Below are 26,053 nucleotides of genomic sequence, written 5' to 3' on the forward strand. Positions count from 1 at the left end.
GAAAATGATTTTTCAAGAACAAGGGAAAATGTCTCCTCATGTCTGATGCAAAACTTCACCACCACACATTCTAACAGACACTACACACACTAAAGAAACTTTAAAAAAGTTCCTGTGGGAAGTGACAGTGTCCTTTGAGCGTAGTAAAGTATCCTTGGACTTCCACAAACACGAAAGAGAAGCTGCCGTGTGGTAGCCCTAGTCCTTATCTTGGAGCCCAAGAGTCACTTTGCAGTTTTGTGGCATCATTTCCTTTCACTGCGCAGTGCTAAACCGTACTTCAGTTCCTCAGTTCCACATTTTAGCAGAGGCAGGAACACAGCTCTTGATATTTCTTTCTTTTTTTTAAGCATTTCTGAAGGAATTGAGAGAACTTTTTATTCTACCATGTAGAACTATGGAACAATATTAACAAGTGAACTTGAAAGAATGTAATAAATTAAAACTCTCTTCATTCTGGAGAGAGAACATGGAAACATCATTAGTTTTATTTTCTCAATTAAATATGTGTGAATCCAAAGAGAAAACTTTTTTCAGATTAATGCATGGTTCAGGAAAAGAAGAAACAAGCAAAGAAGCCAAAACGAGGTAAAAGTATAAACTTTAAACTGACTTGTTATTTTTAAATGCATAATTTATGTTGAATATTTGCTATTATTTTTCAAATATCTATTTTGAAATGTATTGATTAAATGTTGCAACTGAAAAAAAGTATTTTAGTGTTAGGAGTTAACAACTGTTAAATCTAGAGTGTTTTATTAAAGAAAAAGTATAGAAGCCACACAGAATGAGCCCAACGGCAATTCAAAAACTTTGTAGAAAATGTGATTAAAATATTAGCTTATTTTGGTGCAAAGATACTTTCTAATCCATGGATAGTGCTTTCAGAATATAAATGTTCCATCAACTTTCTGAAGACTCCTTTTTGCATGGAATCCAATTTTTTTTGCACAAAAATAAATTTGTTTTAAATTCCATTTTCCATGAACTTTTCCAAGAACCCTCACACAATCTTTACTGGAATATGGTCTCAAAGAGTTGAATGCCCCTCAGGAAAAAGAGAAACATATTTCACATATGTTATCCCATATCCTCCACAAACCTAATATTTAAATCATACATGTGTGTGTATGTGTGAGTAGGAGGTGGGTATACCAATTTCAAAGTTTGTTGGTAATCATAAGAAGAGAATATCGGTGTCACCTAAATTGTCTGAAACTAATGTCTTTCTTTCTAGAGCTAAGGAAAAAAGAAATAGGTTGAGTCTTCTCGTGCAGAAAGCCGAGTTTCACACCGACACCCACTCCAATAGACCAGGGCACTCGGGCAAAGAATCACGGTGAACAGCTTTCATTATTTGGGGGAAGATTTTGCTGATTCTATCAATAAATACTTAATAAAGAGGAAATTAGGGATTTCAATTTTATTAAAACTTGTAGTTATACAATTAACAAGTTAGAAGCTTCATTCCTAGAAACTAGGAATATTTAATAAAATTAAACCAGCTTACTAGCTTTAATTAAATAATCACAAACAATTAAAGGGACTTTTTAAAAACTACTTACTATATTTAAAATATAAATATAAAACTACATTATAATATATTTACTGTTAAATTGATGAAATGTAATTAATTTAAGAGTTTTCACAATGAACTACTATTTCTTCAGAAGTGTTCTATGTATAACAGCAAGTAAACTACAAAGGCAGGCAATTGCAATTTTTAACATTTCTACAATTAAACAGAATATGGAATAGCCTCTTATATTAGTTTAACAACAGTTATTCCAAATTTGAACACCGCCAAGGAAAGATCCAAGAATATATTAACTTCTCTGAAATATTCATTGTATTGAGAATGTCATATTTCTTATCATTTGTCAAACTTCCTGTATCTGTTCAAAAAAATAATTGCAGCATATTGTGGTTAGAGCTTCAAGGAAATTGCAGTTAAAGTTTGACAGAAAGATACTCTCAGTTTAACTTCTATTTGCTGAAATACATACAGAGAGCTGACCGAACTTATTTGTATTTGTTTTCTTGTGTTTTTAAACTAATAAGTGATTTATTTCTCCTGAAAAACTAAAATAATTTACACATCTATGAGATCCAAAAGAAAATTAACCGATGTTTCTGACATTTCTAATTTAAATTCAACTTTCATTACAGAATAATCAAAGGAGAAACCTTGTGAAATACAACTGAAAAGAGCAGTAATACAGCATATGTTAGAACAGATTCATAAACAGACTTCAACATACTACATTTTAAAGTATTTTGTTTCTTGAACAGAGTTCTCCTTGAAGAAGCAAAGAGATGGGGTGAATCATTTGACAAACTGCTTTCCCATAGAGGTTAGTGATATTTTCACTAAATATTTTTCCTTAATGGAAAAGTATACAAAGTATACATGAAATTATGCAAAACAAGATATCATAAACACTTTGCATGATTGGAAATTTATGATAACCTTGGTTTGTAACCAACAGAGGTAACTAAATAATGAAATAGTTGACAAATGGAAAACTTCTTAATATTCTCAATTTGTAAAGAATTATTTATTATAGGTGAAATACTATTTATTTGTACTGTAGTGGACAATTTCAAATTTTTTAATTTTTCTGACTATTGAAGGAGGCCCTAATTTTATTAAATCTATGATTAATAAGTTATTCATGGTATTTTCATTTTTCCGTGATCAAAAATTTAAAGTGATTTTTTTCATGGATATTTAAGAAGCCCTTGTTAAATACTTTTTTTTTTCAAAAAAATTTATTAGTTAATTTTTGTGTGTTTAATATCAATCATATATTTTTAAAGCAGAACTTTGTAGAAAAGTTGGCAATTGAGAATGTAATTAAAGTCCAGCTTAAGGAGGAGGACAGAGCAGAGCACCCCTTTGGGCCCTCTAACTCTATGGTGCCATGTGGGGCAGGGTCAGCGTCTGGACTGCCAATCTCCAGGGTTAGCTGACATATAAAGAGGCAGGTGAGCAGATTTTGTTCTATTCAGTGCAGGACTTCTTTCGTGTAGCGAAACGGACAAGTTGAACTGAGTGGGTGATGAGGCTAGGCAACCCCACGTTTGCTGTTCTCCAGTCTGAACCAGAGTTCACCAGGCAATGCTTCACACATTCCCTCAGCCCCACAGCTTCAGTTTATACCTCAAATGTTTCCTGTCCCTTACCGTTTTTGTCTGAAACACACAAAATTCTCAGCTTACCCCCAGATCATTCCAAGATGAAGCCAGCCAGCCAATTCTAACGACTGCTGATGGCCTTGCCAGTGAGTTTTACCTTCTCAGGCATTTTTTTTTTTTTTTTTACTTTATTTTAAGACTTTATTTATCGGCAGGTAGAGTTACAGACAGTGAAAGAGAGAGACAGAGAGAAAGGTCTTCCTTCCTCTGGTTCACTCCCCAAATGACTGCAATGGCTGAAGCTACGCTGACCTGAAGCCAGGAGCCAGGAGCTTCTTCCTTGTCTCCCTTGTGGGTGCAGGGGCCCAAGCACTTGGGCCATCTTCTACTGCTGTCCCAGGCATATAGTAGAGAGCTGGATGGGAAGAGGAGCAGCTGGGACTAGAAGCAACGCTTATATGGGATGCAGGCACCACAGGCAGAGGAATAACCTAGTGCGCCATGGCGCCGGCCCCATATTATACTTAAAATTTTAAGATTTTTAATTCATAAAAAGGGAACAAATTTCATATATACGGTTTTAAGAGCATAATGATACTTCCCACCCTACCCTCTCACCCTTTCTCTCTCCTTTTCCTATTTTTCTTTTAATGTTTACAATGACATACTTTCAATTTTCTTTATAATCAAAGGATTAACCTTCCCCTAAATAAAGAATTCAGTAAGTAATAAGTAGAAAAACCACTGTCCCTCAAGAGTGTAGACAAGGGCTATTAACAATAATAAAATCTCAAAATGTCAATTTTGCTCATGTTCATTACATTTTTTAATAAAATGGTTGCAACTGGACATCATTATGCTTAGTGAAACAGGCCAATCCCAAAAAGACTCAGGCTCCTTTTGGAAAAGGTAGTTCCTGTTGCCAGAGCAGCATGCTGTGGTCACTTACAATTTCGCCATGTTCCACTTACTGAAATACAAACTTTCTAACCTGCCCTCATCGTCTGTATTTCTCCCCCCCTTAACTGTCCAGCTGTCACTTGATCATGTCCCCTTGAATTTACTGAGAAAAATTCTATTTCTGCAGACTATCCCTGAAAACCTTCCCTCTTCCCATGGAAACAGATGCCTGGTTCTGAATGTAATATTGATTCACAGAAAGAAAACATAGGTAGATGAATCAGGCTCAGATTCAGGGGAAGATATAACCAATGGCGAGTTGTGTAAGAAAAGAAATTTGTACTGACAAAAATGTAACTTGCTACTCCTGAATTCTTATTTCACTCTAAGGCAATCATCACTCCCTAATTTTGCTCACTTTCCTCATTTGCAGTATCAAATAATGTATTGACTATTGTTAAAATTCTTGCCAAATACATCCCAAACTTGTCCTATGTATCTTTTTTGTTATTTTAATGGACCCATAAAATTGTCCAAATTTATGAGAGATGGCATGATATTTCAAAATATTTGTATCATGTGTTATGATCAAATCATGGTAAGTAGTATACTTATCATTCCAAATATTTACCATTGCTTTGTGTTGAGAACATTGAAAATCCTTCTAGGTATTTTGAAAAATATAATAAATGATTGCTAAGTGTAGCCACCCTACTGTGCCACAGAACACCAGACCTTATTCCTCCTGTTTAGCTGTATTCTTTGTACCCAATACCATCCTCTCACTATCCTCTCTTCCCAATCTGTTTCCAGCTTACTAACCACCACTACTATACTGTGAACTTCTATGAGATGAACACATTTGGCCTTCACATATAAATAGAAACACACAATATTGGTCTTCCTGTGTCCGGCTTATTTCATTTAACATAATGTCCTCTAGTTCCATCCCTGTGGCTGCTAGTGACAAGATTCCCTTCTTTTTAATGCCTGAATAATTCTCCATTGTGCATTTATGTCACTTTCTCTTCACCCATTCATCCACCAGATTGATCCAGTGTCTGGGTTATTGTGAATGTGCTGTCCTCACTGTGTTGCTACCACCACCTTGTTCAGGTCCAGGTCTGTCATAATAGATTAATTACAACAACCTACATAAAATGTTGATGCCTAAATTTGCTTTTTTTAAAAATCTCTCCACATATCCAACATTTTTGGTACATTATTGCTCTTTAATCTCTTCAACTGCTCAGAGGAAGGGAAATAAAAAAGAGAAATGGAAATCAATGTTTTACAATTTGATTGTTTCTTAGAAGGAACTAGATGTTTTTATTTGTAAATTTCCAAACCCAACTTGTCACCTCAAAAATATTAAATGGTCAAATAATATAACTGAGCTTATTGCTAGGAGAAAAATTAGACCAGAGTTCCTCTGACATTTGAGTTGTTGTTTTCTTCTACAGCATAAATGTTTGTATAAGCTTAGTTAAGCTCCATAATCACTGTGACTTTCAGCTTCCTCAATGTAAATGGAGCTAATGGCATTGTCACCAATAAAAATAGATTTCTGTCAGGATTAAATGAGATGATGAATAGGAAATCAATAAAGTTGGACACTACACACATGTCAGTGACTATTGCTATAATGAAAAATAATAATCAACAAGTTTAATAATCTTTTTCTGTTTCCATTCTACTCCCAATGATATCTTTCAGTTAGAGAGTTAAAATTTCAATTGGAAGTAATATATGAAGTAGATTTATTATTTATCTTAATATATAGCTACATATTAATTCTAAAATACGCTACCCATTCATAGCTAAAGAAAAATTTAGCAGGGCAATTAGTTCTATGGAAAACCCTCACCTGGTATTTTGTAACTCATCTTCTTTACAAGTGATCAGTCAACACCGAGCTGACAACACTCCACTGGTGGAAACAGTAAGGAGCTGTGACACAGCAGCAGTTTAAATCCCAAGGAGATAACACACGCACACAAAATCTGCACTTGACCCACCTAGACACTATTACCATGTTTTATGATCAAAGTGCTGACTTCATTATACTGAATTCACAAAAAATCATGTTGCCAGCATTATTTTATGAAATCAAAAAATAATTCTTATCACAATGCTTACTGAAATGTTAAATTATGAAGCTTAAAATTATCACAACAAACAGTATATTGGATGCAATGGTGAAATTCACCTCACTCTATTGACCTAAAAGTTTTATTTTTATATATATATGAAGGCCTACTTAAACACACACAGTACACACATTTTGCAAGAAAGATTTTAATCTATCAAATTTTATGCAATCTCCCTGTGGTTAAATGTGTAAGTTTCACATATTCTGTATGTCACGTCAATGTAAAATAAATGAAAATTATATTAAATTTAGCCAAATGGGAAATAAAGGGATAAGTCAAACAAAATACAATGGAAATCTGAGTACTCAGTATGACAAAAACAGATGACAGTAAAACAATTGTAGACTGATTATACCAACTTTAGGAGTGCAACCACAGATCAGATGGTTCTTATATTGGATTTAGGGGATTAATCAAAATTCTGAAGCTGGGCAAGGAACAAGAGAGACCATTCAAGCAGAGAGTCAATATAGGCATGAGACATTAAACAGAGAAGTTTATCTAGGATATTAAAGACAAAGTAAATATTTATGGAGAAACTTCATTTGAAAAAGAGAGGGTGGCTACAGTGGCAGATGACTGGCCAGGGATTTTTGTTACATCACACAAAAACCAAAGGATCCAGGAAGAGTTGTGATAATTCTGCCAGCGATGGCATTCAAATTTTATTCATGCATTTTAACTCTTTTAAAAAATTACAAAAATGAACTGAAGGTAAAATCTAAGAAAATCTGAATATAATATGGACTTTAGTTGATAATGATGTATCAGTGTTGGTTCATTGTTACAAATGTATCACAGCAATCTAAGAACTTAATAACAAGGAAATTAGTGTTGCATATATGCTAAGACTGGGATAACTTCACAACCTCTGGTAAATCTAAATTCATTCTAAAATATTCATTTAAAAATGAACTCAAACATATTACACAGAAAATTCTAACACAACAAACTATATCAATAATTCAATTTCTGTTCTTCATTTGTTTATATGCAGTGATTAGGGTATTATTTCTGCTATTGCTATTTACTGGCAAATTTGTCTAAAGTTGCAAAACTAATCATAAAAAGCTATAATGAAAATCTATATATGTACATATAAATTAGTAATTTCTAAATGTTAACTTAAAAAATAAAAAATACTAGCTAATTAAAAAACAATATCAGACTATACCTGTCAGTAATGATCATCAATTTCAAATTTAGTATTCATTGGTTTTCTCAATGGTTTTCCTTATAAAAGTAAATGTTATGGCTTTGAACTTATAAAAATAAAGCAAATGCAAATAAAATACCATGATTGTACATTATGAACACATAGGTGGTTCAATATTTTTAATACCACAGAACTTGCAACGCACCATTACAAAAGCATAAAGAGTTTACAAAGAATGAAAGAATTCAACAATGAGAACAAAGGGTCATTCTTGAGCAGAAAAAAAAAGGTAGGCAAGGTTTAGAGAAAGAAGACTTTTTGACTAATCTGGAAAAACAGTTTGCTTTTACTGAGGGAAAGTGCAATGAACAAAAACATCAGAGAGTCAAATTGGGGGCAAACATCTGAAGACTGTGTGTTAGAAAGCTAACTCTGATTCAGAAAATTCTACAGATACATTACCTTCAAAGCTGTTACAGATACAAAAGCTAACCTCAAGACAAGGACCATTTTGTAAGGAAAACAGAAGACCTTCTGACTTACTGATGTGTGAGTATATTGTAGAGTGAGGAGATGAAGGAATAGGAGATAATGGCAAACCTAAACCAAAGATCCCTTAAATTTATTTCCCTACTAATAGGAAGATAATGAAGCCTGTTATTTATAGAGACAGCTGAATAAAACTCGTGACGAGATAATGGGTTAGAGTTTGAACTTAGTCGTAAATTTCATCAGAAGGTTTGCAGGGTTTTTAGATATACGCCTAGAATATGGAAGAGTAAGCAATTCATAGAGAATTTCTACTTATATTACACAGTTGATAACTGAGGATCTGAAAGCAAATATTACTTCCTCTATCAATAAAAAATACTTTAAAATAATACAAAATAATTGTTTCTTTTCCATATGTGTTTCTAGTCATTGCAAAGAATTGCAATATTTTTAACCTTCTTATTAATGACTGTTTACTTGGACTTTTTACATTCTGAACTGCAATTCTTCAAAGTACATTTCTGATAACAATGCATAACATGCAAGAATAGAAGTAGGGTATGCAAACCACTGTACTCCCTTGATTTGAAAATATGAACTGACTATACTGTGAAAAATACCTATGACTGACTTGAGTAAGGCTGGAAGGAAATGCGTGCATTACTTTAGGGAAGGAAATAAGTAGTTCTTACATTCTACCCTGTGACTTCAAGTTAGCCTGCTTAATTTTCAGTTACCAATTATCTGCAAGGTAAGAGACTCCAGTGTTCTACAAAGTTAAACTTCTGACTGAAGTTGACCCACAACAAACACTCCCTTTCTTAATCCATCTAAAGAACAACCAAAAATTATGAATGTTTAAATTATGAATGTACCACATAAGTAAGAAATTCTTGCAAAAGAAACCACAACCTTCTCTGGCAGGTCAGAACTATGAATGCCAAATGTTAAAGCATCAACAGTGCAACCCAGCACTCAGTTTATTATACTGTACTAGGGTTTCAACTTCAGAGTTTTCTTAATTCTTTGTTTCATTTGGCTTCTTGGCATCAGAAAAATGTTCCAACAGATGCCAGCATTTCAATTTAGCAACATGCAATTACGAGCATTTCATATTTGTATGACACATTGAGCCAGCTTCTTCCAGTGTGAATTCTAATCCCAGGTTCTATCAAGCACTTTTGGCAGCTACTTTCCTACTGCTGCCTTCAAAGGACTGTTCCGCAAGTTACTGCCCTGTGTGAGGAATGGCTCCATTGTGACCTTGCTTAATGCAGCTGTCTAAAGTGAGCTACAGAGACAGGAAGTAACTAATGTGCTGGGATAATCGCATACAACATTGCGTGTTACTTTTTTAGAAGTCATTTACTTAAAATTTAAATAAGTAAACTCCTTTCTTAGTCACCATTCGTTCATTTCTTGAATTAATATTTATCCTTCACTGTTATATTCATATTATGCCAACAAAATCCGTTCACTCTGGCTCATGTTTCGTGAGCTCTCCAAGCCTACTCAGCACTTTTCTTGGTAGGCTCACTCTGACTTCACTGTGAATGTCTGCCTCAAGCTCAAGATTAACTGTGGTAACAAAGGGCTTTGGCGTGATATTCAGGTCACAGCAGCTGGCGGAGCGGACACACATGCCTTGAGAGGCAGTGAAAGGGCCTATTTGAAAGAATGTTTCTGTTATTTTCCAAGAGATTTCTATTTGAATTTCATGCAAGCTCATTTGCTTCCGCTGCTTCAGACGTTGTCCCTGCAACTGTCCATCCACAGTGCTTGGCACACACCTGTCTTGCCCCTTTGGTTTCCACATTCCTCAACTGTAGGGATCTGCTTCTTCCTGGCAGTTCAGTGGTAAAGCCTTGTGATTCTAAACAAGAGAAAACTGGGCTCAACCCCTTGTGCTGCCTTGTTACTTCAACTTAACCCTTGGAATGTCAATGTCATCTGTAAACCTGAGTTTAATGGGACTTACTCCACAGGATTAAAAGGAAAATTAAATGGAATCATGCCAACAAAGGGCAAATAACAAATGTTCCAAGACCTTAGCAAACTCTCAAAACCCTAATTATTGTAATTGGCCTTATTTCACTGAAATATATAGCATAAGCCTCAGGCTCATACAAGGTGTTTCAAAATAATTTAAAAACAAAGAAAGTTACTTGAATAAGCAAGCAACGATTACAGTTACTGGCATATGGATGATTCCTTTGAGGTGTCAACACAAAGCATTTTATTGTAACTGAGATCTCTTAATAAGACAAGTAATGGCAGATCTTTCTGAAATCAGGACATTCATTAACTCAGTTTAGGAATAATTTTAACCTTGACCAATCCATGCTTACATGTGAAATATGGATAGAATCAATTAAAATTAAGTCTGTTCACTTTACTAGGGTCAGTAGAACTATTACTATTCATAAACCAAATAAAACAGTTGGCTTTTTCCAAACTCGATCAGACCTAGAACAAACTGTCTCTCAGTGTAATACGGCAGACAGTTCATTTGCGCAAATTTGCTCCAATTCCCACTTAAATGATACTAAAAGAAACAACTATTGGCCAAACTGAAAAGCCTCTTGTGAAAGTGGGAAAGCCAGGACCTGTCTCATAAGCAGAGCAATAGCACCCCATGCTATGCTTTTTAACATCAGCAGAGGGCACATTTCCATTCGTTCCGGTATTTGTTTAATTAGCGTTGCCTGAAGATAGTCTCACAATCGTACTGTCTTGCTCCCCCTGAAATCAACTTTATAACAACTTCCAAGTAAAACATACCAAGATATTAACCCTGCAAAGAGAGATGAGAAATTTTCAAATTCTACAATAAATATAAAGAATCTATCAGTTCTGCAGATAATTATGAGAGACAAATTAAGAGCATGTTTTTAAAATCCAATCCAATAAAAATAGATATTAATCTGAGGGGATGAGGGACAAATATTTTTAAAAATTGAAAGAGGAAGGAAGTATGAATGCTAGGCAGCTGTTGTTTTTCCACTGTCCTAAATATTCATCAAGGCGGAAGTCCTAAAGAATTTTTTAGCCATTATAGTGGAGGGTCCGGCTAACTGCTTAAAGTTTGGTTCAAGACAGTTGCCACACAGATTATTATGGAGAGGTTTTCTGTAGTTTTGTTTTCACAAACCTCAACATTGCCCCACATTTCAAATTTACTTCAATTTCAATTTAGGGATTGAAGGCAAATTTTACTTTATTCTCCTTATTTCCTTCCAGGATCATTATAGAAGAAAATGGAGGGAAAACAAAAGGAAAGTAAAACCAGGAACTTAGCACTAAATCCATGTTTCCAGCCACATAAGAGAATGAGAAAGTACAACCTCTAGGCTGTTGCCAGACAGCAGCCAAATGTCAGTTATTCAGTCCATTCCAGAAAGTCATCAGCCTAAAGCTCCAGTTTCCCCTCAAGCCTAAGACAACGGTGTGATTTGGTCTTCAAGATCTAAAGAAATGTGCTGTTGTAAAATAGTAGTAACACAAACTGGTTTTGGACATGTCCAGTTACTGAAGTACAGCTGATGAACCAAATTCCGGGCAGGAAACTCAAACAGGAACACCCTGGAAAACAACAGTCCTTATGGGCACTTGTGTACCAATAAACACCGGGCAAGCAGCACTTCTGACTCCTGGTTGTTTAACATCACTCCGGCAGGTATTTTGTTTTAAAAGCATTGAAATCAGGGATAGACCATTAATTTTACTCTGAGAACACATATATTTAGGTATTTGCGGAAATTTTTCTATGTTATCAAAATGCTTCAAAGAACCCTCCTCCATTTATGTTTCCCTTTTTACATTCTGAGAAAAGCTCACTGCTTGGTGGGAGAAATAGATCTTCAAAGTAACATACTAACTGAGCAGTAAGAAGAAAAACAACAGAAATAAGAGTAAAATATCAGACGTACTGATCCTTCTTGCTTCTTCCCAGCACTCAGTTTGCTCACTCATTCAGGGATCACTTGGCCTTCAGGCTTCCTAAGACAGCTGACTGCCTAGGGATCACCTTACTAGCACTCCATGGCTGCAGACAAGCTATGAAGTGGCTCCTCGGTCTTACAATGCCTTCTTGAGCTCTTGCTGAGCCTGACCTACCTTTGTCTCCTCAATGTCTTTACTAACATCTAACCATCGCATTCGGTGCTCAGGGTTGGTCAACTGAGGGAAAAAAACGGCTGAAGTTCTAATCCCACTGAAGCCTCCAATACTGTAGAGTAGAAGAGACCTTTGTCACCCTTTTGTCACAGTAGGGGTTGCAGTCATCCATACTCTAAGCTTAGGGATGTCTGTAAGCCATCATATCTTCTTCTGACTATGGATTTCTTACACTATAAGGTCCAAGAACTTTAGTATACTAAAAAGATTGCTAACAACATTTAAAAAAAGGTGCCTCGAGATAAGACAAGTTCTATAGATAGAAGAAATAAATGGTGGCATATAAAGTGTTATATAAAGGTTGTGTCAGTTTCCTATTGGCTGCTGTAGCAACTTATCATAACTTTAGTGATTAGAAAAACACCAATGAACTATTTTACAGTCCTGTAGTTAGAAGTCCAGTAAGTGTGTCACTGGAATAAAATGAATACGTCAGCACGCTGTCCGTCTTCTTGATTGTCTGAGGGAGAATCCCTATCCTGATCACTTGGATTTTGGAGAATTAGGTTCTTCTCAGTTTTAAATCAAGGTCCCTGTTCTCTGGGTGACTTAGCTTTCCAGGATCCACTGCATCCTTGGCTCGCGGTCATCGCACATCTCCAGAACCAGCAGCAAGGAGTCAAGTCCTCATGCGTATCTGATTCACCCTTCTTCCCTTTCAGTGTTAAGGACTGACATGATCAGACTAGAGCTACCAGGATCATCTCCCCCTTTCAAGGCCTTAGCCACAGCCGCATCTGCACACGCCTTGTCCCCCGGGAAATAACATCTGCATACATCCCGGGGATTCATCATGCACATCTTCGTGGGCCGTTACGCCACCTACTACGAGAAATACTGGCTTCCTGTGAAAGATACACTTTGTATTTTTTCTTAAAGTGAGATCTAGGGCAACTGAATTTACCTGAAACTGGGTTTCCTTGCCTATTAAAATGAATATTGAACATATTCCAGGCATCTGTTGAGAAAACTAAATAAGGAAAAGCACACAGGCAACATTTAGCCCTTAAAACCTTTAAATGTGTTATAAACAGAGAACCCCTTGGTTACTGCCATCACTCCCCCAGGAGAGAGTCCTTTTTCTTGCCACATTTGCCATGGAAATTTTAATATTAGAAACAGTTCAGGAAACAGTGAATATAAGAAATGGTATATAAGTGAAAATTATCTAAACAAAGAAAGCTGTAACTTTTTTATTTCAGACTTTTTTAAACACAATACCAGGGCCGGCGCCGCGGCTCACTAGGCTAATCCTCCGCCTTGCGGCGCCGGCACACCGGGTTCTAGTCCCGGTTGGGGTGCCGGATTCTGTCCTGGTTGCCCCTCTTCCAGTCCAGCTCTCTGCTGTGGCCCGGGGAGTGCAGTGGAGGATGGCCCAAGTGCTTGGGCCGTGCACCCCATGGGAGACCAGAAGCACCTGGCTCCTTCCTTCGGATCAGCACGGTGCGCCGGCCGCAGTGTACCGGTCACGGCGGCCATTGGAGGGTGAACCAATGGCAAAGGAAGACCTTTCTCTCTGTCTCTCTCTCTTACTGTCCACTCTGCCTGTCAAAAAATAAAAATTAAAAAAAAAAAAACCACAATACCAGAATGTTTGCTTCTGGTCTTATAAATTACTGTATTGAAATTTTAAAAATCTTTTTATCAGAATATTTGCATGTGTAATCATGAGACATATTGGTGTTTAAATTTCTGTCCCTTTTATTATTATATTGATCTTTACTTTGGAGAGGTACAGGAGAAATATAACATATTTGTTAGGTTTTGATGTTAAGATTATATTACCCTCACAGAATGAGATGAAAAATATTCATTCCTTCTCTATTTTCTGAAAGAAATTGTGCCAAATTGATAGTTTTTTTTTTTTTTCAAATTTCTAAAGTAACTCACTAAATCTAGCCCAAAAGTTTTGGTGGGGGAAAGTGATCTTACTATCAAATCTATTTATTAATTAAATTAGAGCTATCACGTTTTCCATTTCTTCATTGTCAGTTTAGGTAGGTATAGGTAGGTTCATCAATTATTATAAATTACCTTTATTGACATGAACTCAAACTCTTCACCTACTTTCTTTATAATATCTGTTATACCTGTGGTGAAAAGATGGTTTTATTTATAGTAGGAAAGGTCTTGCTAAATGTTCTATTTTATTAACATTTTCAAAAGCCAACTTTAGGGGTTTTTATCATGGTTTTTTTTCTGTTATGTAGTTTTTTGCTCCTGCTTTTATTGTTTTCCCTCTACTTACTGTGAGTTCTATTCGCTCATTGTTCTTTTTAGATATTAAAGCTAAAACTTAGATTTTGATTTTGTACCTTTATACTTTAACTAGTATACCCTTTTTGTGCGATAAATTTTCCTTTAATCATTATTTCAGCTGCTTATCACAAATTTGGATGTGATGTACTTTCACTATAGTTCTACTGAATTTTCTTATTCCTTATTCTTCTTTGACCTGGGAATGATGTGTGTGTGCGTTTTTTATTAACAAACATTGAGGGACTTTTATAGCTGTGTTATCAGTGTAAATTTTTACTCAAACCACTTCTGAGCACTGGACATACCGTGCAAGATATAAATCTCTTGACTTAGATTCATTTAACATCCCAGCATACAGTCTATCTTGGAAGATCTTTGTTGTGAGCCTGAAAAGACCTGTGGATCCGTGTGTTTAAAAATTGGGAGTTAGGTCTATTTAGCCTACAACACTTTTTAAGTTTTATATATTGTCATTGATATTCTACTTTTTCTGTCAATTAATAAGTGAACCAAAGTAAAATCTCAACTATATCTGCGGGTTTTTTCTACTTATTTCAGTGCTCCATATATTTGGAAGCTCTGGGTCATGAGTCTCTGTATTTATGGTCATTCTGTCCTAGTAAGGATTGACCAGTTTATAATTATGAAATGAGACTACTCTCTATTTCGAAATTTTGTTGTCAAGCTACAAAAATTTTTTATTTAGATTTCTTAAATATAACTTCTGAATTGTGCATCATTTTCATCTTTTTTCTTTAAAAAGTCTATTGTAGCTGAATGTTTACCCCAGACTGACAATCTCTGAACTTCAATTGCATAGTCCACTTAAATGTAATGTCATCATTGTTATAGAAAATTCCATCTAGCACCTTACTATTTTGTTTTTGTACAGATTTTTAGCTACTTATCACCAAAAAAAAGGTTCAATTTCTGTTATACTGTCAGGCCCCTCCTCTTTTTTAGAGCTTAATAGTATTACTTTCATCTATTTAAGGACGGATGCTACAGATTAAACATCCAATTAAGGACTTTGTTTACCTTCAAAAGAGATGGTCTGTAATACCTGGACCAATGTCTGGAACACAGCTAGCATGTGATAAATATGTATTCAATCGATGGATGAGATGTTCAATGAGAAATTCAGTGTACTAACAAACGTAATTAATAACATAGTTGATGGAAGGTAGGAATACAGCATGGAATTAGGAGTAAGCTTGAATAGCCCACAGTGATAGCCAAGAGGAAAGACTGCCCCTCCTGGAAGGTTTATCAGCCACACAGGCTGGCATCCAACCTTCCAGGTCCTCAAAATTGATGTCATCGTGTGAGCATGCCAGGAAGAATCCAATTCTCAGTAGAAGGCTCACACTGGCAAACTCATGAGGCTGAGTTCCAACTTAATAATATAGATTCACAAATAAAACTGTCACCGATAGCCATTCCTCTACCTTTTCCTAGACCAAAAGAAACAGCCAAATCATAATAAAAAATTTTGCTTGCCGAGCATGAAATTAGGATCTTAATGAAACATTTAATGGCTCAGACTAAGATAAGGATTGACTTCTTAAACAGGCTGGCATATTTTTAATTACATATATATTTTTTCTCATGGTTAAATAGGACAAATCTTGGGGGGGGTTGTTTTTATTTTAATACTTACTGACTCTGTTAACTTATCTTATAAATATTATAGTCTGTCATTTCCTTTTAAATGCAAAAAGTCCTAGAACTGCTTTGTGTTTTTAATGAATGTTTTATTTTGAATCACTGATGAATTTATTAATTCCTTTAGTAAGTAATCATTGGGTGATTTCTTCAAGCCAAGTACTAGAAAGTTGGTGGCAGAAAACTAGGCAAGGGTCTTTACCTCATGAATCTCACAATATCCCAGGAGAAATGACAGGCACCTGCCACAGAGACTTTGATGTGCCAGCCAGCATCTTAAGAGCCCAATACATGAGAAACACCAAATTTCTTGAGAGATTTCTGAAGTTATCTCAGACAAGATGACCTCTAACTTAAACTCAAATAGATGGAATGGAGTAGCGTGTGGAACTGGATTGTTAAAATTAGAGAAAGATGTCAGTGAGCATTTCAGAAAGAAAAGAGGGGGCCGGCATTGTGGTATAGTGGGTAATGATACCACAGCACGCAATTCCAGTATCCCATATGAGAACAGACTGTTGCTCTGGCTGTTCCATTTCTGTTCACTCCCCAGATGACTGCAATGGCCAGGGCAGGACCAGGCTGTCAAGAGCCTGGAACCCTGTCCAGGTCTCCTACACGTCTGGGAAGGTAGCAGAAGATGGCCCAAGTACTTGGGCCCCAGCCACCCATATGGGAGACCTGGACAGGGTTCCAGGCTCTTGGTCAGCCTTGTCCTGCCCTGGCCATTGCAGTCATTTGGGGAGTGAACCAGCAGATGGTTCACTTTCCCTCTGCCTTTCTTCTCCCTCTCCCTCTATTTCTTCTCCTTCCCTCTCCCTCTCTGTTATTATGCCTTTCAAATAAATACGAAGTAAACATTAAAAAAAAAAAAAAAGTAAACGCTAAGAGAGGCTGGAACATGCAGCAAACACATAGCGCTTCTCTTGTGACTGGAACTGAGGGTCAGAAAATGAAAGAAGACAGGGAAAGTTCTAAACAGTGAAGAATCAAGAAATCCATACTATAGAAAAATGTCACTGACTACTGTGTGGGAAATAAACTGAAAGGGCAGAGGAAAAGTCAAGAAAACCTGGAACCAGAGCTACCAATTAGGGAGTACTTACAACAATCAATGTGAGAGAAAGTAAGTACAGATTTCATAAAAATAAAAGACAAATTTAGGACACATATAAGAAGCAAAAGGCACAAAATTTGATAATGAACTCCATGTGAGGTTAAGGAGAAACTGGGCTTCCCTGAAGATAAGGGGCAGGCTTCCAGTTTAAGTCACAGAGTGGATATACTCATCGAAAGGACAAAACAGGCAGGGAAGATGTTGGGTGAAAACGCTGGATTCAGCCATGACATGACGGGGTAGGAAAGTCAAAGGAGATGCTTCCCGCATATTAGCTGGTGTGAGCACTTGCAGCTCAGGGAAGATTCTGGGGAGGAATTCTGAGTTAATCGGTGTGTTGACTGCACGTGAGCATGAATGTGACTTCCAAGGAAATGCAGTGGAATGGAAGGAAGAGAAGGGGTAAACTGAGAAGAATCTGGAAAAGCAATGTCGGAGACGCAGAGGAAACCCAGGAGAGGAGGTGCCACACAGAGAAACAGCAGGCAAGTCTCTACCGTGCCTGCCGCCGAGAGGGATGACCTAACATATGGACTGAAGCAAAATGTTCACTGAATACAACATTAAGTCAATTTGGCAAAACTAATTTAAGTAAAGTGTAGAATAGCAACCCCATTTCAGTGTGTTGGGAAGTAAATGAGGCAGAGGGGATTAACAGACCAAGTGTAGGAAACTTAAAGAGCTTATCTTTTTAAGGGGAAAATATAACTCAGTAACCACAGGAGTATTTGAAATCATGAGGCTTTTCTTTTAATGATTGCATATTTGAAAATGAAATCTTTTTAATGAAATCAACGTTTAATTCAAGGAAATGAATTAAAAGTTTTCCAAAATTAAAATTGTTTTAATGCTTCATGTTGCCTGTAGGTGCCGACAACGTGGGCAAAGTACAGCACAATGTCAAGGTAAAGGAGTTTCAGGAAAAATAGAGAGAGAAGAAAATAGGGAGCTAGAGAAGCAAAGGGGAATAGAAGCAAAGAGAATAGAAAAGAACACAAAGAACAGAATCCTAGAGGTCATCCCAACCCATGGAGTACTGAGGAAATTAAATCAACAGAGGTAACTGCACAGGGAGGTGACCAGACATATGAACCAGGAGGCAGAGTATTCCAGAATCTCCTTCTAAGGAAGATTTCCACGAGAAGGTGGTCAGCACTGTCTCATGCCGCCAAGTGCAAGTCCCAGTGGACTCTCGAGATTTTCCTGGGTAAAAGCAGTCCATGAGGGCAGAAAGAGGAATAGGCCATAACCAGTGTAAGAACACATCTTCCCAAATAGCACCATAAATACTATCTTTTAACGTCACTATGTCGACCTTAAGTTCAAGATACATACTTAACAGTAGAACATACATGCATATATAACATAAAATGTCAATTTTCTCACTCATTTTTAAACGTCTACTTTTTATGATTTCATCATAAACTAACTGACTGAGAGTAGGAGCAAAGGTCTAATTTGGATCAAAACTAAGTGTCTCAAATAACAGTTCTAGAGGGTGCGAAGTCTGAGCTCAAGGCTTTGCAGTGCTCGGTTTCTATGAGGGCTACCTTACTGGTTCCTAGGTAGCATCCTCTTGGTATGTTTTCATGTGGTGGAGAGAAAGGGCCCTCACCTCACCTCTTTTTGTCAGGTTACTGGCCCAACTGAATGAGGACTCGAACCTTACAACGCTGATTAATCTTAATTACCCTCTGAAGGACTCATCCCCAAATCAGTTACAGTGGTGGTTAGGGATTCAGCATATGAAATCTTTGGAGGATATAATTTAGCTCATGGCAACTACTGAGTCTCTATTTGTAAGTAAAACCTGGAAATGGTAGAAAGTATACTAACCTAAATAAATGTTTTCAGAAATATAATAAAATGTAATTGGTTCTGATAATAAAATATATTTCTGAGGACCCATAATACTTAGGAAAACATTTGTACCTATGGTAGAACATTTCTATTTCTTTCATATACAATCAGATAATTTATGATTTGAGATAAAGATATAGCAGCTTGTCTTCTGATATACATGATAAATGAGTGTTGGTATTGTTTTTCAGCTATATTGTAATTTTTTTGTTTTGACTATATGCTATCTTTTTTAAAGATTTATTTATTTATTTGCAAGTCAGAGTTACACAGAGAGAGGAGAGGCAGAGAGAGAAAGAGAGAGAGAGGGAGAGAGAGAGAGAGAGATGTCTTCTATCCGATGGTTCACTTTCCAGATGGCCACAACAGCTGGAGCTGTGCTGATCCGAAGCCAGGAGCCAGGAGCTTCTTCCAGGTCTCTCACATGGGTGCAGGGGCCCAAGCACTTGGGCCATCTTCTATTGCTCTCCCAGGCCACAGCAGAGAGCGGGATTGGAAGTGGAGCAGCCAGGACTCAAACCGGTGCCCATATGGGATGCCGGCGCTTCAGGCCAGGGCATTAACCGACTGCACCACGGCCCCGGCCCCTCCTATATGCTTTCAAAATAAATTCAATCTTGTTACCACAAAAAAAAAAAAAAAAAAAAAAAAAAAAAAAAAAAAGAAGAAAAAAAAACAAATCTAATGATAGTCATGTAAATTCAACTTGAATATGGTTTCTTCTAAGAACGTTTAGCTGAAATACCCAAACAGAACATACTCTCCTCCCCTCCATGCTGCTGTAGTGTAAGACCCAGCCAGTCAAGCAATTTCTCTGCTTGGGATTTATCCCCGTAAATGAAGACTAACAGCCATACTTAGATTGTTTCAGCGGATTTATTTGTAGTAACAAAAATGTCACAGAAATAACTCATATGTTCCTCAATAGGTAAAAGGTTAAACAAATCACTGTATATCCATATCATGGAATACAACACAGCAATGAAAGGAAACAAACTATTAAACATGTATCAACCTGAATGCATCGCCAGAGAATTAAGCTGCATGAGAAAAGCCATATAAAAGTATTGAAATGACACAATAATAGCAGTGGAGGATAGCGTAGTGCTTCCTGTGAGTTACGGGCAGGTGGGTGTGGGGAGCAATCCGGACTGGACTGAGTTACTGGAATTAAGACTTATTCTATGCATCTGCTCTCCCACAATATGGCGCTGGGAGAGAAGTAAACAGCTTCCGCACAGCTGCCTCCAGTTCAACTAATAAACTGTAGGACTTGCTCCTGATTGGAGAGCAGCGTACTCGGCGTGTGGGCAGCCGAGTTGGGATTGGCGGAGGAGGACTATAAAGGAGGAGAGAGACGGCATGCACCGGGAACATCTATGGGGAACATCTAGCTGAAGGAACACCCGTGCAGCCCCCCAGAGAGCCGGCCGGTGGTGTGCCGCTCCCCTGAGGAAGTGGGGAATGTGGCCAGGGGGAACTGCCCTTCCACAGAGGTGGAAGGGATAGTAGCCAACCCGGGAAGAACCAGCAGCAAACCCGGGGAGGGCCGAGCAGACGAAAGAACAGCGCAGGGTCCTGTGTCGTTCCTCCGCGAAGAGGGGGAGCGACATAATGGTGCCGTGACTCGGATATGAAGCCTAGGCAGGGTTTAGTGTCGTTCCTCCGCGAAGAGGGGGAGCGACAGGTGGGTATGGGAGAGACATGAGTGTGATTATAAAAGGGTAAAATGAAGTACCCCTGCAATGTTCCATATCATGATTACACCAGGTAATGCAAGTACCTTAATTGTGATACTGTACTGTAGTTTTTCAATTGTAACATTAGTGGTAACTGGATAAAGAGTAGATAGGATTGCTCCATTATTCACAAAGTAAATATATGCAAATCTATAATTTTCTCAAAATAAAGTTTTATTGTAGGTATGCCTATGAACCAAAAAAAAAGGTAAATGTCAAAAATGCTTGTTTTAAAAATACACCAATTTGAAGTCAATTTATGTTAGGGCTGATGTAAGCCTTATCTGTTGGAGCTTTACACACCTAGTAATGATCAGTACCATCATCATCACCCCTAAGATTTATGGGGTTCAGGGCAAAAGTTTCATAAAAGAGGGGATCCCATTATACGTCTACATGGTTGTGGGTTACACTTCAAGCTAACAACTATATATAGAACTTTTAGGCCATTTTATTGGGTGGATTGAGAAAAGGAGGATGTACAAATCAGGAAACAGTCTTTGGACAGGGGATTCAGGATTCTGATTAAAGAGGCAGGTCTAGAAGTGGCTGGGAAAGAGTCCACCTGCAATGGCTTCTTGGCCACATGGAATGAGCCTCATATTCCGGGAGGGCAGAGCAAGTGAGTTACAAAATGAGGTACACAGCAGGGGTCCCATTTGCTCTTAGGACTAAGGACATAGGTCTACGTGTGTCAGTAAGAACAATTCTAAGTGTGTCAATTCAGAAACTATTCATGGTTGTGACAACTAGAGCTAATTTATATGCAGTCCCTCTTATCTACTATGTGTGAAGTGAGCTGATGTGCTGCATTAGAGAAAAGAGACAGTTTTGTCAATTTTTAGTTATAGTATATTTTCCCACCATTAATATGATATAGCTAAATATATTATTTCTCTTTTTGGTAGATGGACTAGAAGCTTTTACCAGATTTCTTAAAACTGAATTCAGTGAGGAAAACATTGAGTTTTGGAAAGCCTGTGAAGATTTCAAGAAAATCAAGGAACCTCAACAAATTACTTGTCAAGCAAGAGCCATATTTGAGAAATTTATACAGAATGATGCGCCACAGGAGGTACAGTGAAGATAACTGGAAACATTTATACATGTATAATGAGGGACTATACCTTCAACAAATCCGGGTTCCTATACATTCTACCAGAAAGTTCAGGATTTACTTAAAACAAACATGGTTACTCTACAGATTTCTGCACACAGTGTACACTGCAGGATATTACCACAAAAAGAAAGGTACAAACTAAGAATGAATACAACTAATTACAACATTTTTTTTGACAGGCAGAGTTAGACAGTGAGAGAAAGAGACAGAAAGAAAGGTCTTCCTTCCATTGGTTCACCCCCTAAATGGCCGCTACAGCTGGCGCTGTGCGGATCCGAAGCCAGGAGCCAGGTGCTTCTCCTGGTCTCCCATGCGGGTGCAGGGCCCAAGCACTTGGGCCATCCTCCACTACCCCCCCGGGCCACAGCAGAGAGCTGGACTGGAAGAGGAACAACTGGGACAGAACTGGCGCCCCAACTGGGACTAGAACCAGGAGTACTGGTGCCGCAGGCGGAGGATTAGTCTAGTGAGCCATGGCACCGGCCTAATTACAACATTTAATTCAATTACTTGTCCACATTAATCACCTTACCATTAGCGATCTCTCACGTGGAAACTAAAGATATAAGTGATAAAGACAAGAGAAATCAAGACATTTGTATCATGCTCCATTTTAATATTAGCTCATCCAGCGATACAATGTTTTATTTGTCCACAGGGTTATTCCTCTACTTTTAGGTAAACCAAAGTTGGCAATGGTGCATGTGAAAAATAAAAACTGGTTTTCTATAAATTCAACACGAGGTAATTATGTGATCCAATTGCTAAAAGGGTATGAAACTAGCAAATATTCCTTGATTGCTCTCATATATAAACAAAATAGCGTTTCTGTGTTCCTGCTCTGTGTTCAATAAATAGATCCTCTTCTCTCAGGTGACAGAACTGGTAGTCTGTCAGTGAGAGGAACTCGGTTTGGCTACAGTTAGTACTGTCTACGTAACAGCACTGCCCATCTGGATATAGTTCCACAAGAAATGAAGGTTATATTCCTTGCTTCAATATGTTTTTAATGTTTTATACTTAGATGTGTTACTCTGTCTTCTCCAAGGCCAATTTTATGCATAGGGTAAGAAAGAAAAAGAGGTAGCTAGTCTTATGATGTTACCCACAAGGGACAGGAAAGGGTCCCTCCCTGAAAATCCAACACTGTCAGAACTAGCTCTACAGCAGCACTCTGATGAAAGACATTGCTGGCTGCTACATCATCAGAAAACACACATGCTTGAGTTCATGGTTGCCTGTAGGAAAGTATCATAACATCACAAAATGAGTGTTGGGACAAACCAGAAGCCCCATCTTGAAATCTCAAATATGATCTGAGCTCCCTGTTTCTTATTACTCCAGTTACTTCAGCTCTGGGAGGTTTAGCCCTCCACTTTGAAAATAAGTAGATTAATCTAATGACCTCTGTGAAATCTACCACTGCTATATTCCACATTTCTAAATTAGTAGAGAGTGAAAATGCAGGAGCCTGCGGAGGGAAGCATAGAAGAGATGCAGCACAGAAAAAACTAAATCACTGGCTCTCTGGACCCAAAAGAAGAAAAGCTCCCCATCAACCAAACGCAACTGTGCCCACTTCAAAATTTTGTCAGTCTTGTACTGTTTATTTGACAGATTGATATTAACTAAAGTTTTCTCCTGTCCATCCAGGTTAACCTTGATTTTCATACCAAAGAAGTCATTACTAAGAGCATCACCCACCCCACCCTCCACAGTTTTGATGCTGCACAGAGCAGAGTATATCAGCTCATGGAACAAGACAGCTACACACGCTTTCTGAAATCTGACATCTATTTAGATTTGCTGGAAGGAAGACCTCGGAGACCAACAAATCTTAGGAGACGATCACGCTCATTTACATGCAGTGAATTCCAAGACGTAAAATCAGACGTTGCCATTTGGTTATAAAGAAAATTGATTTCGCTCACTTTGATGACAAATTTATACATCTGATTCAAAGATGTAACATGTTTATGTTAAGAAATAGTTACATCGCCTAAGATAAAATACTTATGTGAAAGGATTTAAAAAACGTAAATCAAAACTTTGATACTTTTGATACTAACAAAACAGTCTGTCAATATTTTCTATATAACCTTTCATTTGATGTCATTCCTTTCATTATCATAAAAATATTTCTTATCTAAAAGTCAGTAAAGAAGAAATAACATTTTGTAAAGTTGTAAAGTTAAGAAAAGACTAAGCTTTCACGAAATTTCAAAATTTTATTATATCTTTACTTTGGATTTTTTTTCTCTCAGTGTAAACAACACAATATTCAAATGTCCACATGTTCAGGCTGCATTTTCCAAAAAGGAAAGCACTCACTTTCTTTCTCAGTAGCAGAGACGATAGGTGTGATCCAGTTTTTATAATGGAAGAGGGTGAACGTTTGCGCTTCGGTTACTAAACCTGAATCAAGAATATCTGCTTATCACTTCTAATTAGAAGTCAGTCATGGGAACTTTAGTGCAGACACGTTTGTCTCTACATAACTTTCAGGTTTGTGTCCACATTGTGGGTTAGGTCACGGCCTGTGATGCTTCCCATAAGAGCACTGGTCCCAGTCCCAGCTACCCAGATCCAGCTCCCTGCTACTGTACCTGCGAAAAAGCAGAAACGGTCCAAGTGCTTGGGCTGCTGGCACCCAACAAAGAGACGTGGAAGGAATATCAGGCTCCTGGCTACAGCCTGGCCGAGCCCGGAACACTGTGGCCACTTGAGGGACTAAACCACCAGATGGAAGATCTCTCACTCTCTCCCTACCCCCTCCCTAATTCTGCCTTTCAAGTAAATAAATAAATAAATAAATAATAAATCTTTGTATTAAACAAAAAGAAAACATTTTCAGGTTAAACATGAAGTAGGTTGGTGAGTGCGGATGGCATTCATTCACACTTAGTCCCATTGCCAAGTGTAGACTTACCCAGTTTCGTGGAGCACTTCTGGCCCAGAACATGAAGCACATCATGTATACCTCCAGGGTGGGATTTCTTCCCTGCTCAGAGAATCTCTGCTGGAACAGTAGGCATCCAGTGTCTGAGTGATGACCAGATGAGCCTTTTCTCCGGAGTAATTAGGTCTTGTGGAATCGGGGTAGAAACAGACATGAGAAGAGGTGAGGAAGGAAAATTTTACAGGCTCAGTAAGTATTTACATACTCAGAAAGTGTTTTTCATTGATTATGCTTATTACATGTCTCATTTAATACTCTATTACTCAAAAATGTTCATACTAATAAGTATATATAAATATGTGGAAAATGTTTAATTTTAAATTATATTACATGTACTGCAAACATCTGTAAAGATGTCATATCTTTGACTCATAAATGTTTTAGTGAAATATAAATGTAAAAATTTTAGATAGTTTATAGTAATAAATGCTTTTAATTTATCCATTCATACAGTTTATTTGATCCTCTATTTGTTGACTGTCCTTCCTATCGTCAAATAAGAAATAAACATACTTTCTTATGTTCAAATAATATTGGGATGCCAAGTATTAATTCAGATATGGTATCACTGACAACTACTTATACTCTTTATAAATATCAAAACAAGTATCGTGCATTTAAAATATCAACTAAGAAAGTGGTTTTTAATTTTCCTTGACTGATTTGTATTTTATCTGTGGAAGCCTCTATATGTATATAGAATTTTATTGCTTCATATAAAGAGTTAAGACTTGATTCAAGCTTTCTGATTTCATCAGAAATATCATGAGCTGCTTTTTTCTCTGATACTTTTTCATGTTAATGTAATATTAGTACAAGAAGAACAGATTCAATGTAATTCATACATGCAATTCTAAGTATATAATGATATTCCTTTCCACTCTCTCACCTCCCACTATCCTTCCCTCTCCTTCTCTCCCTCTCTCCCTCCTTCTCTCTCTCTTTCTCTCTCTTCTTCTCTTTCTCTCCCTCTCTCCTTCCCTCCTTCCTTCCTTTCCTCCTTCCTTCTTCTTCTTTCCCTCCTTCCTTCTTTTTTCATTTTTGAGATAAAATATTTTTATTTAATATTAAAGTCAAGGTTAATGTTTCACTAAATAAAGAGATCAACAAATAAAATGTAAATAGACCCTAGCTCAGCAGTAATATAGGCAAAGGCTACAAATAACAATCAAATGGAAAAATTACATTGTTTTAGAACCCATAATATGTGTGATATAGCCTCTACACTGTTAAAACTTTTCAAAAGTATTCAATCTCTTGGTTAAATTATGAAATATTCAGCGAGACACCACGAAGACACTACAGGGCTTTGTGACAAA

At 37.2% G+C, this 26,053-nt stretch overlaps 1 protein-coding gene and 1 long non-coding RNA gene across 4 annotated transcripts in view; one reads left to right on the forward strand and one right to left on the reverse strand.

The window, feature by feature from the left end:
- Positions 1–238: 238 nt before the first annotated feature.
- RGS18 (regulator of G protein signaling 18) lies at positions 239–25,265 on the forward strand. 3 transcript variants are annotated; one of them, XM_002717695.6, is made up of 5 exons: positions 258–588; positions 1,238–1,339; positions 2,293–2,354; positions 21,564–21,730; positions 23,429–25,265. In XM_002717695.6, exons 1-5 carry the CDS (start codon positions 470–472, stop codon positions 23,684–23,686), a joined length of 708 nt encoding a protein of 235 aa, XP_002717741.3. In that variant the 5' UTR covers positions 258–469; the 3' UTR covers positions 23,687–25,265. The 3 variants fall into 3 exon arrangements, with proteins under 3 accessions (XP_089168141.1, XP_002717741.3, XP_008266955.3); XM_008268733.5 differs by lacking the exon at positions 1,238–1,339 and having other exon boundaries at positions 260–588; XM_089312015.1 differs by lacking the exons at positions 1,238–1,339; positions 2,293–2,354 and having other exon boundaries at positions 239–588.
- LOC149122472 (uncharacterized) overlaps positions 24,475–26,053 on the reverse strand; it is a 121,644-nt gene continuing 120,065 nt past the window's right edge. The window contains exon 4 of the long non-coding RNA XR_016219472.1: positions 24,475–24,860. This is a non-coding gene — a long non-coding RNA (uncharacterized LOC149122472). The remainder of the gene's footprint in view (positions 24,861–26,053) is intronic.

The sequence above is a fragment of the Oryctolagus cuniculus genome, chromosome 13, assembly GCF_051225735.1.
Source record: "Oryctolagus cuniculus isolate XC-2025 breed Fujian yellow rabbit chromosome 13, ASM5122573v1, whole genome shotgun sequence".
Classification (NCBI taxonomy): domain Eukaryota; kingdom Metazoa; phylum Chordata; class Mammalia; order Lagomorpha; family Leporidae; genus Oryctolagus; species Oryctolagus cuniculus.